Source organism: Pan paniscus, chromosome 11 (genome assembly GCF_029289425.2).
Source record: "Pan paniscus chromosome 11, NHGRI_mPanPan1-v2.0_pri, whole genome shotgun sequence".
Taxonomy (NCBI): Eukaryota; Metazoa; Chordata; class Mammalia; order Primates; family Hominidae; genus Pan; species Pan paniscus.
In genome coordinates, this window is record NC_073260.2 from 12,121,862 (window position 1) to 12,136,552 (window position 14,691).

The 14,691-nt window shown below is 48.7% G+C and overlaps 2 protein-coding genes across 11 annotated transcripts in view; both read right to left on the minus strand.

Annotated features, from left to right (window-relative positions):
* GARNL3 (GTPase activating Rap/RanGAP domain like 3) overlaps positions 1-8,863 on the minus strand; it is a 170,476-nt gene extending 161,613 nt beyond the window's left edge. Inside the window, exon 1 of one of the 3 annotated variants that reach the window (XM_034929091.3) lies at positions 8,713-8,863. Coding sequence is in view for 2 of the 3 variants with exons in the window: in XM_034929089.3 (XP_034784980.2) it covers positions 8,012-8,103 (92 nt within the window). In the remaining variant the exon portion in view is untranslated. Of the gene's footprint in view, positions 1-7,716; positions 7,829-8,011; positions 8,170-8,712 lie in introns of those variants that run through there. The other 2 variants (XM_034929089.3, XM_034929090.3) reach the window with 2 other exon arrangements.
* A 1,374-nt stretch (positions 8,864-10,237) lies between these two features.
* Positions 10,238-14,691, minus strand: part of RALGPS1 (Ral GEF with PH domain and SH3 binding motif 1) — a 309,604-nt gene continuing 305,150 nt past the window's right edge. For all 8 annotated transcript variants that reach the window (XM_034929086.2, XM_055117597.1, XM_034929081.3 and 5 more), the window contains one exon: positions 10,238-14,659. In XM_034929086.2, the coding sequence (XP_034784977.1) occupies positions 14,630-14,659 (30 nt within the window). In that variant the 3' untranslated portion in view covers positions 10,238-14,629. The remainder of the gene's footprint in view (positions 14,660-14,691) is intronic.

The window sequence follows — 14,691 nt, forward strand, 5'->3', positions numbered from 1 at the left end:
AATTGGTTCAAGGATGACCATGGAACCCAAGAGAGCCAATGAATGTCAACTCAGGGACATATGCTAGAATTATTATTGTTATTTTAAGAGACAGGGTTTCACTTTGTCACCCAGGCTGGAGTGCAGTGGCATGATCCTGGCTCACTGTAGCCTCAAGCTCCTACTCTAGTGATCCTCTCATCTCAGCCCCCTGAGTAGCTGGGACTACAGGCATGCAATACCATGCCCAACTAATTTTTATTTTTTATTTTCTTTTGAGACAAGGTCTTGCTCTGTCACCCAGGCCGGAGTGCAGTGGTATAATCATGACTCACTGAAACCTCGACCTCCTGGACTCAAAAATTTTGGGATTACAGGCACAAGCCACCATGCCAAGTCATATGCTAGAATTATTGAGAAAGCAGTCCTATATTTCTGCTGGGATCCTACATTGAAATTAAGTCTGGAGTAGTTAACTTTCTTTGCCTCAATGAGGAAAGGCCTTGAGCATAAAGTCAACCCAGAAGATGAAGACTATTAATGTCATTATTCAAGCACCTGGAGCCATCCTTTCCCAACACTTGGTCTACCCCAGCATTTTGCAATTGCAGGAACCAATAACTCTCCTTTGCTTGTCATTCATAGATTTTGACAATATTAAGAAAAAATTTAACTACTGGTAAGGCACTGATATCAGCCAATCAGGAAAGATGCTAATGCAGGCTGGGCACGGTGCCTCATGCCTGTAATCCTAGTGCCTTGAGAGGCTAAGGTGGAAGGATCACTTGAGCCTAGGAGTTCGAGGCCAGCCTGGGGAACACAGGAAGACCTCATCTCTACACAAAAATTTAAAAATTAGCCAGGAGTAGTTGTGCATACCTGTAGTCCTAGCTACTCAGGAGGCTGAGGCAGGAGGATCATTGAGCCCAGGAGTTCAAGGCTGCAGTGGGCTATGATCATGCCACTGTACTCCAGCCTGGGCAACAGAGTGAGACTCTGTCTTTTAAAAAGACAAAAAGAAGGGATGTTGATGAGTTACTACTCCTGCTTCAGTAGCTGAAGGAGAAGGGTTCAATGGTGATTACAAGTGGGTAAGAGCCACCTGACAATTAAGGCTACACCTGGAATCAGCCTACGAACATTGGTACTGCAAGTGGCCATGAGAGCATGATGAGTGATGGGTGGCAAGAATAATGAGGCAAGCTTTGACTTCACTCTCAGGGAAAGCTAATGCAGCTGCTCAATATTAAAAAGGTTTGCTTTATGAAGTGGTGGGCTCCTGGACCTTAGATGTAAGAAACAGAAGCCAAATGATCAACTACAAAGGTTGTTGCAGGAAAGATTCTGGTATTACTCAGAGGGTTGGTTTTCGAAGTACTGTATGTCCCTGGGCCAGCAGTATGGCATTATTTATGAGCGTGTTAAAAACACAGATTCATAGAACCCACTGATGACCTTGTGAATCAGAATCTCTGGGGGTGGGGCTCAGGCAACTGTGTTTTAAGAAGCCCTCCTCCTATCTATGCTCTGTTTGAGAACTGTATTAGCAATCTGACTCAGTTTCGTCAGCCCCATTCCACAGATTCCGACTAAGTAGATTTGGGGTGAGGCTTGAGAATCTGATTTCTAACAAGTTCTTAGGGAATGCAGATGCTGCTTGCTGGTCCAGGGACCACACTTTGAGAAGCAATGTCTGAGCAGTTGACCTAGGTGATGTCTAAAGTTCCATTCAAAGTTGAGATTATTTGATCTTCAGGATTTACCTCAGAAATTCAATCCTACTAATATATAACCCTCTTAATGTGGTAGCTCATATGTGGTTTGGCCTCTATGAAATATTGCAGCCAAAATGACACAGCTCAGCAATAGAAAATAATTTAAAATAACTCTGGTTCATCAATTTCTTGATCACCACAAAGGGACAAAAGACAACAGATATATGTCTTAAAATATCGTTTGCCTGGCCGGGCGCAGTGGCTCACGCCTGTAATCCCAGCACGTTGGGAGGCCGAGGCAGGCGGATCATGAGGTCAGGAGATCTAGACCATCCTGGCTAATACAGTGAAACCCTGTCTCTACTAAAAATACAAAAAAAAAAAAAAAAAAAAATTAGCTGGGCGTGGTGGCGGGCGCCTGTAGTCCCAGCTACTAGGGAAGCTGAGGCAGGAGAATGGCATGAACCCAGAAGGCAGAGCTTGCAGTGAGCCGAGATAGCGCCACTGCACTCCAGCCTGGGTGACAAAGCTAGACTCTGTCTCAAAAAAAATAAAAATAAAAATAAAAATAATATATATGTATATATATGTATGTATATATATGTATATGTACATATATATGTATGTATATATGTATATGTACATATATATGTATGTATATATGTATATATACACACACACATATATACACACATATATATGTGTGTATATATATATCGTTTGCCTGTATTAGCTTCCCTCACACAAAGTAGGTTTTCCTGTATGTTTCACCTCTAAACACCCCTAAAAGTTTTGTTCAGCCAATCCTAACCATTTCCCTAGGTACCTATTGTCCTTTTCCTCACCTCCTCTCTTCCTAAATCTGCAGCTCAAAAATGCAACAAAGCAAAGCAGAACCTTATTCTGAGGGCAGGGGAGGAGGAAAAACTGAATAGACAAAGCCGAAGTTTCAATCAGGCAAGGGGAGGAAAAGGTTGAGAAGAATTTTTTATGTAAATGTCTTTTTTTTTTTTTTTTTTTTTTTTTTTTTTTTTTTTTTTGGTGAGATGGAGTTTCACTCTTGTTGCCCAGGCTGGAGTGCAATGGCGCGATCTTGGCTCACCGCAACCTCCGCCTCCTGGGTTCATGCGATTCTCCTGCCTCAGCCTCCTGAGCAGCTGGGATTACAGGCATGTGCCACCACGTCGGCTAATTTTGTATTTTTAGTAGAGACGGGGTTTCTGCATGTTGGTCAGGTTCGAACTCCCAACCTCAGGTGATCTGCCTGCCTCAGCCTCCCAAAGTGCTAGGATTACAGGCATGAGCCACCATGCCCGGCTGAATGTTTGTCATTTTTGTCCAGAGCAGTTACCATTTACTAAAGCTTTGTGCCAGGTACTGTTTTTAGCACTTTGCATTAATTAGTTCATTTAAAGCTGACAGCAATACTTTGAGGCAGGTCATTTTAAAAAGGAGTTAACCAAGGTTCAGAGGGGTTACGCAACTTGTCCAAGTTCACAAGTGGTGAGTGAAAAGACAGAAACTTGAACCCAAGTCTGTCTCACTCCAAAGCCCTTGTTCTTTAACACTAACTGATGTGCCTTCCTACAAAATGATGGCAAACACATCCAGGGCAAGTGGTTTAACAGCATAAGTGTCTTATTCTACTGCATCCAGGTTTCCCAGCTAGTCTGTCACTGCCCCTGCCTGGAGACCTAATGCCTGGGCTTTTCCCTTCGCCTTTACATTCATCAGTTTGCTGTGTCTGCAGGCTAGTTAGTTATCAGAGCTGACATCAGATATTTAGCCAACAGAGTTGCCAAAGTGAAAATAAGGACTTTCTTCTCCTGATGCCAACAAGATGCTTAGGTAAATATGGCTAAACCAGATTCTGAAAAGCCCTAAACATGAGGCATTTAAACTGCTGGGTATGGTGGCTCAAGCCTGTAACCCAGCACTTTGGGAAGCCAAGGCAGTAGGATAGCTTGAGGCCAGGATTTCGAGATCAGCCTGGGAAACAAAGTGAGATCAAGTCTCTACACAAAATTTTAAAAATTAGCTAGGCATGGTGGCACTCACCTGTAGTCTCAGCTACTCGGGAGGCTGGGGTTGGAGAATCGCTTAAGTCCAGGAGTTCAAGGATGCAGTGAGCTATGATTGTGCCACTGCACTCCAGCCTGGGCAATAGAGTGAGACTTTGTCTCAAAAATAAATGAATGAATAAATAAAATGGATATAACAGGAAATGAGAAAGAATTAAGGACTTTGGATAACGGAGGCTAATCTGGTAACAGGCCCACAATTGAGGCAGGCGCTGTTGCCTCTGAAGCACCTGCAGAGCTTTCTGAACATCCACAGGCCCAGTGCCACCCTGAACCTTCTGAATCAAGGGGCACTCATATGCACCTGTATGGCTAAGACGGTCCACAGGTGATTCTGACACACAGTCAGGGTTGTGAGGTAATTTGGATTAATGAATTAAGGGGTAGTTTTTCGAAGCAACAAAAATAAGGGGAGAAGGTATAGATGAACATTTATCTGTTTTAAGTTAAGGAATTCACTTTTACTTAAGCATAAACAGAGCCAGGCACAGTTACTCACGCCTGTAATCCCAGCACTTTGGGAGGCCGAGGCGGGTGGATCACTTGAGGCCGGGAGTTTGAGACCAGCCTGGCCATCATGGTGAAACCCCATCTCTACTAAAAAATACAAAAGTTAGCCGAGTGTGGTGGCATGTGCCTGTAATCCCAGCTACTCAAGGCTGAGGCAGAAGAATTGCTTGAACCCAGGAGGCGGAGGTTGCAGTGAGCCGAGATTGAGCCACTGTACTCCAGCCTGGGTGACAGAGCAAGACTCTGCCTCAAAAACAAACAAACAAACAACAAAAAAGCATAAACAGGAGGAAGATCTGACTAAATTTTAAAACCACCACCACAATTTAAAAAAGCTTTATCAGAAACATAAAGAAAATTAAAGGCAAATAATAAACTGAAAAAAGTATTTGCTATATATTTGACCTAAACAATTAATTTCCTTAATAAATAAATAAAAAGTGCTTCAATTCTATAAGGAAAGCATAAGCATTCCAAAGGAAAATAGACAAAGTGTATGCGTCTATATTTCATAAAAATAAGTATAAATTATGGATAAATACAAGGAAAAGTTTCACCTCACTATGAAACAAAGAAATTCAAATTAAAACAAGGTACCACTTTGGCAAATATTTATAAATGATAATGCCTAGTATTGAGAGTGGGGAAAAACAGGCACACTCATATGCCCTTGGGGGACTATAAATTGGTACAACTCTCTGGTGAGCAATTTGGCATTATGCTTCAAAAGGCTTTAAAATGTTCATTTTCTTTGATCCACTAACTCCCATCACTTCTATAAATTTGTGATGACCTGTTTATAAAAGTTGACCTCTTCATAGCTAAACAAATGCACATGGATTTACAGCATCTTTAGTAAGAGTGAAAAACTGTAAGTAAACTACATGTGTCCAATAAATAAATGGTAATATATCCATATGACAGAATAGCAGGCAGCAATTTAAAATAGATTTCAGAAATGTTTAAGGATGTGTGGAAATCCTTACACTATATTAAGTGGAAAAGCAAGTTAAAACATTAATATAAATATACACATACATAGTTAAGAAAAAAGGCTAGTTAATACCTAGTGGTATTATGGGTAAATAAACATTTAATTATCCTCTTTATATTTTTCTTGATTTTTCAGATTTCTTCTCACAAACACAAATTAGTTTTGTTTTATTTTATTGAGATAGGGTCTTGCTCTGTTGCCCAGGCTGGGGTGCAGTGGTGCAATCACAGCTCACTATAACCTCAAACTCCTGGGCTCAAGTGATCCTCCTGACTCAGCCTCTGGAGTAGCTGAGACTACGGGCATGTGCCACCATGCCTGGCTAATTTCTTTTAATTTTTGTAGAGATGGGGTCTTGCTATGTAGCCCAGGCTAGTCTTGAACTCCTGAGGCCTCAAGCGGTCCTCGTGCCTCAGCCTCCCAATGCATTGAGTGTAGGTGTGAGCCGCGATGCCCAGCCACAAATTAGGTTTATTTTGTTTTTTGTTTTTTTTGAGACGGAGTCTCACTCTGTCGCCCAGGCTGGAGTGCAGTGGCACAATCTCAGCTCACTGCAACCTCTGCCTCCTGGGTTCAAACAACTCTCCAACCTCAGCCTCCTCAGTAGTTGGGATTACAGGCGCCCACCACCACAACCGGCTAATTTTTGTATTTTTAGTAGAGATGGGGTCTCACCATGTTGGCCAAGCTGGTCTCAAGCTCCTGACCTCAAATGATCCATCCGCCTCGGCCTCCCAAAGTACTGGGATTACAGGCATGAGCCACTGCGCCTGGCCCACAAATTAGTTTTATAGTCAGAAAAAATGATAATCATTATTATCCTGCAGCTGATAAGATAATGTCATGGAGTATCAAATAGAGAATAAGAAAACTCTGGAGGCCAGGAAATCATTAGTCTTTCAGGTGTAAGGTTATGAAGACAAAGGAGAGGGTAATAAAAGTGGGAATTCAAAGGGAAACATTTTCTAAACTGGCACTGCCCAATATGGTAGACTTTAGTCCTAGGCGGTTAAATTAATTAAAGCTAAATAAAATGTAAAATTCAGTTCCTTAGCTCAACTAGCCATATTACAAGTGCTGCATGGCCACAGGTGCCTAGAGGCTACCATAACAGACAGCATGGATTATAGGTTTCCATCACTGCGGAAAGTTCCACGGGACAGCGCTGCTCCATGCATTCCACTTCAGGTCTGAGGGATCCAGCTTCCGGCTTGTCTCTTCAGCCTCATCCCTTGGTTCAGTTTCTCACATCCTTCATGCTCCAGCAACAAGCATGTAAGCATCATGAGCACAGAGACCGTTATCTGTCTGGTTCTCCAAGTCTAGTGGGGGAGACATACTACCTGGGTAACTACACGCAGTGTTATGTGGACTTGAAGACAGGTGCACAGATTATTAATACAGCAAAGAGCTCAATCTGGGGTTCAAGGAAGACTTCCGAAGGAGGAGGGGTGGGCGTATACAGAGAGGAAAGGAAAGAAAATTCTAAGTAGAGAGAAGAGTGTGATATGAATAAGGGCCCAGATGAGAAACAGTGCAGCACAAGGGAGGAAGCACCAGCGGTCAGACACTGACTCATACAACACACAGATGATGTCCCATGGGCCAGGCTTGAGCCAGCTCTGGGCACCCAGGGGTGACCAGGACAGCTCTGTTCCCTGCCCCCGCGATGCTTATATGCCAGGCTCACCAGTACTGCTGGAGCGCCAAGGGTGAGGCAGGGAATGCCAAGAACTGAGGATGGAGGGAAAAGGCCCAGTCAAGGGCCCCGCACTTCATCTTAAGGATCCTGGTTAGTTTGCTTTTTATCCTAGCAATGGAACCCTCTTATTGGCCTCAGTGCGGGTCGGAGTCCACATCCTTCTCTCTCTCTGTCCCCCACTCTGGTCCCTACCACTGCTGCGGGTGATGGGGAGCTCCTCAAGGGGTGTTGGCCGCGAAGGGCACAGTCACGGCTTTAGGAAGACCCCTTTCGCGGCCGGCTGGGGTGTGGATTTCAGAGGTGTCAGAACAGAGATGGGAAGTGTGGCTGAGAGGACGTTGGAGTCATCTCCAAGACCTGAGAAAATCGTAGGGCCGACTTGAGCGACGTCGAAGCAGGAGAATCCGTTCCAAGTTCAGGGACTGCCAGGGAAGCCGAGGGAGGGCACGCGCCCGGGCGGCGGTAGTCCCGTGAGAGGCCCCGGGGGAAGAGCAGCCGAGGGGCGCCGGCGGCCCGGGCAGAGGCCGGCGTCGCGAGGGAGAGGGGCGCAAGGGGCGCGAGGGGCGCAAGGGGCGCGAGGGGCGCGAGGGGCGCGAGGGGCGCGGGGGCCGCGGGCGCCAGGGCGAGCCGGGCCGCGGAGGCAGCAGGTGTGCGGCTGCCAGGGCACGCGGGCGCCGGAAGGAAGCCTCCAGTGGACGGAGGGGTGAGCTCCCGACCTTGCCCTTGAGGGTTTACCAGAGGTGGGCAGGGCACATTCTCCTCAGCCCATGCCCCGCCGAAGCCGCGGGCGTGCGGGGCCTGCCACTGGACCGACGCTTCTGGACGCCCGACACCCGTCCCTGCACCTCCCGCGCGACGGCCCGGCCCCTCCCACGGCCCACGGCCGTTCAGCCCGGGCTCCGCGCCCGGGCTCCTGAGAACCTCCGCAGACCCTTCCCACGCCACGGCCTCGCCCCGCTGTCCCTTCACATCGCCATCCCCCCACGTGGCCGGCACCCCGCCCGGCCGCACCCCTCCCCGTCCGCAGTACCTTGGGCTCTCGAAGCTGCACCCCCTGCGCCGCAGCGCCGCCCTCTTCTGCTGCAGGAGCGCAGCGGCCACCCCGCCGGGCTCCGGTTCCATCGCCCCGGGCGGGGGCCGCGGGCTCGGGAGCACTCGGGTGGGCTCGGGCCTCGGCCGGCCGCTCGGCTCGCGCGCCGCAGCCCGCGTCCCGCCCCACGCCCCTCGCTGGGTCCAGGCCCCGCCCCGGCGCCGCCCCGAACAACAGCCCAGCCCGCCTCGCGCCTCTCATCCTGGTTCAGGCCCCGCCCCAGCCCCGCCCCGAACCCCAGCCTGCCCAGACCCTCCGCTGGGCCCAAGCCCCGCCCCGCGATCACTCACCCTGGTCCCGGCCCCGCCCCGCGCCCGCTCAGCCTGTTACAGGCCCCGCCCCGGCCCCGCTCCCAACTCCAGCTCCGCTTCCCCCGCGCCCTCAGCCCGGAGCAGGCCCCGCCCACGCCCCGCCCACGCCCCGCCCCGCGCTCCGGTAACGCCCCTCCCGCGCCAGCCCCGCGGGGTTCTTGCCGCCGGCTTTCTGCACCTCTGCGAGGCCCACAGGCCCAAAACGCCCACCCTAACCTCGACTGTCCCGTCCACGACCCCACCCCTCCTGCTGCTTGCCCCTCGGCACAGACCCAGGCCCCCCTCACCTACCCCTGCACTACTGAGCTCGCGCAAGGCCCTCGCACTCACCCCAAACCTCTGCTTCCTCGAGCGTCGTCCCTTGGAGTTCGGCCTCTCCTCGCCTCAGCACCTCCTGGCCCTTTCTATTGTAGCTCCGCCCCTCGGGCCCTCCTTTCCCATGTCCCGCCCACAGGTATGGCTCCGCCCCCAGGAGCCCCGCCTTTTCCCTTCGAAGCCCCCACTCCGTGCCCGGACCAGACCCAGCTCCACCGCCTGCTCAGTTCTGCTCTGACAGGGCCCGCCACAGCCCCGCCCAGCCGCGAGAGGCCCCGCCCAAACTCGGTGGCCCCGCCCAGCCACTCCCTCCTCCCGCGCCGTCGCCCAGCCTGCCCGCAGGGTCCGCGCTGGGTAGATGCCCGCACCCGGGGCTAAAGCGGCGTTCCGCCGTCCGGTCTGCGTTGGCTCCGGGATCCCGCCACCCATCAAGGTGGAGGTATTGCTGTCTCCTGGTGGCCGTTTGTGGCGCCTGACGCCTTGAGGCTAAGGGGCTGGAGCTTTGCAGGATACCAGTTGTGGTGGGTTCGAGTCTTGACTGTTAGTTTCCAACTGTGACAACCCCCAACCCCATCCCCACTTCGCTAAGTCAAATGCATTCTTCTCAGGGACCTTGAACACTGCACTGTGACTGAGGGCAGCGACCCCATCTGGGTAAAGCTGGGGCCACCGTGCTGTCTAAATCAGGAGGAGGAGGTAAGCTAGGGCTACCTCGGCAAGCGGGGTTTTGTCGTAGCTAGGGAGGTGTGGCCATGCTGGCCTGGAACTGGGATGGTGGAGCAGAGCCCGAGGAGTGTGCTTGTTGGGGGGAACCTGTGCTTGGGGGACTGGCCACTGCAGATTTGGAAGGCACTGGCTGGGAAACTGAGGCAGTCCGGGCCAGGGGATCCTATAGTCAACTTGGATTACATCACCCCCTGGTGCACACTTCAATGACTTCCAGGTTCTTTCTTGGTAAGGCCTGAACTTTGTGAGAGAATGAAGGGGCTGCCCAGATAGCACTGAAAGATGTAGAGGAGGTGTTTCTATTTGTCCTTCCAGCCCCTCTAGAGATGCCCCTGGTCCTCCCCTCAGGTTTCCATGAGATAACCCGTTTAAGACAGCCCTCCTTTTTCTCCAAGCGAGGAATAATGGAGTTCTGGATTTTTGCCTAACACCATGAAGTCCTCCCAACATATCTTTTCAGATTTAAATCCCATTACTCCCGCAAAACCTGTAGTCAGTGAGATCAGGTTGCCTCCTTTTTCCCAGCCTCATCCTGCATCTTCTCATTTCTGTCTCCCTATTGCCCCCACCCTTCATGTGTTCTGCAACCTCTGAACTGAATCTCCAAATACCCACTGCTTTCTAAAGCATCCCCAGGTCTTCTGCCTCTCTCCCTGGAGTGCCTGTCCCTTCCTGAGGATGCTGCTCCTGCAGGGTTTTTATGTTCTGGTTACATCCTAGCTGAGTTTTGGGCACCCCATGCCTCCTTTGTGTCTATCTGAAACAGCAACTGTTTGCTAAGTGAATGTGTGTGACTTTAATAAACTGAGCAATATTCATTGGAAAACACATTTAATTTCAAAGTAAACAAAGATGTTTGTACATTAAAGTATTTAATTAGTGAAATAATTATTATCAATGTAACAAGCTGAAAAATACAGCAACTTGATACAAGACTGAGGTAACAAAATACTTCACCAAAAATCTAAAGAACCCCATGGAGGGCTGATTGATGTTCAGTGGTTACTGCGGGTGAGACGATTCACAAGAATTAGAGAAAGTCCTTACACAACTGCATGCAGGGGTCTGCTGGAAAAAAAGACAGCCCAGGAGAGTGCAACAGATTTAACAGGAAATGAATTAAAATGTAGAAACTGATTTTCAACTTACTTCGAAGAGTACATAAGAAATTGAAAACTACTCTCTATGCAACATTTTGAATGCTAAGTGGAAAACCATGCATTTTGGCACGAAATTTATTAAAGATTATACCATACTAATTAATTAATATTATTTCATTACTGAATAGTCACAGTCGTTCAGCAATGGATAAAGAGATTAATGGTTCTAAAATGGACAGATGATCTCCTGTGTTGCTGCTGTAAGCGGGGTTTTGAGGCTGCCCAGGGGGTGTACACGCTTGTGCAGCATAGGGCTGCAAGGCGGTCTGAAGTCCATGGTACAAGTTCTCAACACCCAAGAAAATGCAGTTCTCGCTCATATTGTAGTTGTATTTAACACTGAAATTAAAAACAGAAACCTATGGAGCAGATACTGTGACACTTTGACCCTACTCTCTCATTCCACCTTTGGAATCCTTGGCGTACCCAACTGCAGCTCTGTGCCTGGCTCTTCTGGGCCAAGCAGCCTCTAGGATAGTGACTTCATCCTCATTGCAACTGAATTCGCAGACCAAGAGGCTATTCAGTCTGTTGAGTCTTTTGATGCCTTTCTAGAGGAATCTATGCACAGGATTTATACTCAGGACTAGGAGAGAGGCAAAGTCTTGCCTAAGGAGACAGGTGTGGTGGGGACTGTTTGTTGAGTGGTCAGGTCCATGAGGGCAGGGATCAGATCTGACTTGTTCTTAGCATAGGCAGCACTTGCTAGTGATGTGAATGAATAAATGAATGAATGGGTGGTTTTGTGCAGAGAATCTGTTATTTCTAAAGGACTAGGAGTTTGTTTTTTTAACATGAAACCACTTGATATGTAAAAATGATGTAAAGCTGATTTAAGTCATTTGTGGGCTCACAAACCAGAAAGCTGTATTTTTGGCAGTGCTCCCCAGTGGTTACAGACATCAGCAGTCTCGGGGAAGGGCTCTGGGCCCCACCTGAGGAACAGAGCAGATGTTGCTTGCAAGTGGCTTCCTGTTTCATGGAGCATTTCCGCCTGTAAAATGGCATCTGAAAAGGTACACCTCTTGGGGCTTGGGAGGTGGGGGTAAAATGATACTGGCCATCTTGGTAAGAAAAAAAATGCTCTATAAATTCAACTGGCAAAAGAGAGTGAGTTTCTTCCTAAACAGAATCTCTTCAAGTATCTACTTCCTCAGGTTCCACAGCCTTATAGGGAGGGAGGGGGCCAAAGTCTCTCACCAGGCACAGTTAGAACAAGATTTCTACTGCTCTCTACCGAATCAATCCTCCGTCAAGTATGTCAGTTGCCAGAATGCACCTGACTGATCTTGAATGACAAAACATGTTCAACTGAGAGAGACAAAAATTAGTCCTAGGGAGAGAGGTGAGTTGTTCTTGGGACAACAATGTTACCAGCTACCAACTCCACAGTTGTAGACAGCTTTCTATAACTTTCATTTTGGGGTGCCATGATCCATTTGCTTAAAAAAATTCAGCATATGCATGCAAGAAATAATCCCTTCAATGGCGTTATGAACATTTGTACACTCTGGACAGTCAAGGAGCAAAAACTAGAAATGCTTCCCTCCAGGGGGAGGGTCTACCCATGGACTTTCCCGCCTTGTGGTTGGTGCCTGGCCCTCTCTGTCTCAGGCTCACAGGGTTCAAACCAACACTGGGAAGACAAGCAGCACTTAACTCCCATGTTTGGCCGAGCCCCTGCTTAGAGAGCTGAGTGTCTTCCAGCTTTAGCTCCAGGACTCTTCCGGCGTGGTCAAGCCTCTTACTGCTTCTATAAGGCTTTTGCCAACAAAATCTAAAGAGATTCTTCAAGAGTCCGAGCTAAGAATGTTCCTGGGAGAGGACGTGGAAGCAGACTCAATTAGTGAGAAGACTAAACATTTTGAATTGTGATTGTGCTATTTCAAATTAGGCTAAGAGATGTTTCTGAAAGAAAAGACAAACTTATAAGGGATAGAAAATTACCTGTTTTTGTGGTGCCTGAAATTCTGAGGTTTTGGATTGGCATCTATAATACTTCATTGGTGTGAAAAACCAGGACAGTTTGCAGAGTGGAAAAACCCAAGGAAAATAGGTAGTTGATGTTCCACATCTTGCACTTTCATCCAAACTTACGACTTTTTAAAAGTTAACAGAATCAGATTCAATGTAGGTTAAAGTGTTAACACTGCATGGTTCTGATCAGAGGTGGAGTGTTTGGCATTGTCATTCAGCCTCTAGATGCTGATTTGAATAGTCATCGGGAGAATGAGGTGCAACATCCGCGTGGGTGTGCAGAGCACCCAGTGTCAAAGTTTGATGGCATCAACTTTACCACCTGGGAGTTTCTCTTAGGAGGAAAGTATTCTAGTCTTTGCTCAAAAAGAAGATGAATTACTAAGCACTGTAAGGCTCAACTACAAAATGAGGCCCTGGTGACAACTACTTTCCTCACCAAGCCATTCAAATTTCTAGAGAAGTTGTCATTATTTGGTCAAAATACAGTGGTGGGTCTTTTGGTCGTTTTGAAACTGACCTATTACAGTTTACTGGTGTAGATGTTGTTCTGAAGCATCCAGCCCAGAAACTCTTGAGGGTAGCTTGATGCCTGATTAGCCTGAGCTCTGAAACCATCACAGCTGCAAGGACCCAGAAATTCAGTCTCTTCCAGAAAACTGTTTAAGGGTTAACTTCTCAGAGTTAGGCTATCCAAACTAAAGGGGAAGAGGGAAGAGAAGATACTGTGAATAAAGAGTGATTTATTATTCTGAATAAAAATTATTTGTGCAAAATAAAAAGTCACTTTAAAATGTGACAAAAGGTGACAGATAAGGATGTGATTCATGTGAAGAGCTCCTAACTGAATGCAGAGGTTGGACTGTTCACTCCCCAGGGCATCGCTCTGTTGTCACACGGTCATCAACAATTGTGCCCTTGGACTTGGAAAATGGAAAACTTGCTGGTGACTGCATTTGGGGCCAAGACCGGGGAAGCTTAAGGCCTCAGGGTCACTCAGCTTCCCGTCATGATCAGGAATCTTGGTGGGCTCCACCCTGGCGGTGCAGGCAAAGGAGTGAGATGATGGGGGCACAGGCTTTGCCCTGCGGGGAGAGGTTGGTGCCTCATGGCTCCTGCACAGCTGATCACTATGAGCACGTCGGTTGGAGCTGCAACGTCACAACTTCCCATTCTGGCATGGTGGGAAGGGTGAGAAGAGGAGGGCCTCAGGCCCTGCTAGGAATGGGGAAGGGAGGAAGCAAGCAGGCCAGCAGCCCAGTCCACAGTCCTGAAGCCAGGTCCTGTCTCAGAAGGGCTGACAGCAAAGAGGCCTGGAAGCAGGCCTTCCAGATGAATAGCACCCATAGGAACAGAAAACAAGACACAATTTAAGGCATTGTTTGTTTACAGTAAAAGAATGCGAGGGACCCTTGACACAGGAGGAATCTAGGCTCTCACTCTGACCTTCCTCGGTGGACAGGGCTATAACTTAAGGTTAAAGCAGGGCCTCAAAGCGAATGAAGTGTGTGATGTCACGAGTCTTGTGCCAAAATGCATGTTTCTTGAAGAGTTCACACTCGCTCACACACACACACACGTACAGCACGCACACGCAGAGGACGCTTCGGGGTTGTACAAAAATCTGAGGCAGCCCTGTGGGCGAGCAACCCCGTGCACTTGGGGTGTAAAAAGCCTGTTCCACAGCTGTTTCTTCTCTCGGGCCCCTCTCACAGGTTAGTTAGCGCTGTCCACTCTGTGCAGTAGAAAGCACTGAGAACCCAACGTGGGCCGGGTGCTCTCTAGTCGCAGATGCAGGTGGTGGGCCCAGAGAGGGCGTCTGGGGTCTGACCACTGCCCCAAGAGGCGGTGCTGCAGAATGAGTGTCATGAGAGTCGCTGGGGACTGACAGGTGGATCCCACACTGGTGAAGCCCTCTGGGATGGTGAGGCCACAGGCTGTGTCCCCTGAGTCCGGCTGTGAGTTTCCCAGCACCCTGGCTCACAGCCTGTGCCCAGGACTGCTCTTCACCACCAGGCCCAGCCTGGGTTCCCAGAAGCCTCTGAAGTCACGCCACGTCCTGCAGAGACTTACTCAAATGACATAAGGTTTGCAGGTACCTAGAAGAGAAAGCTCAGCCTCTTGTTAAAGT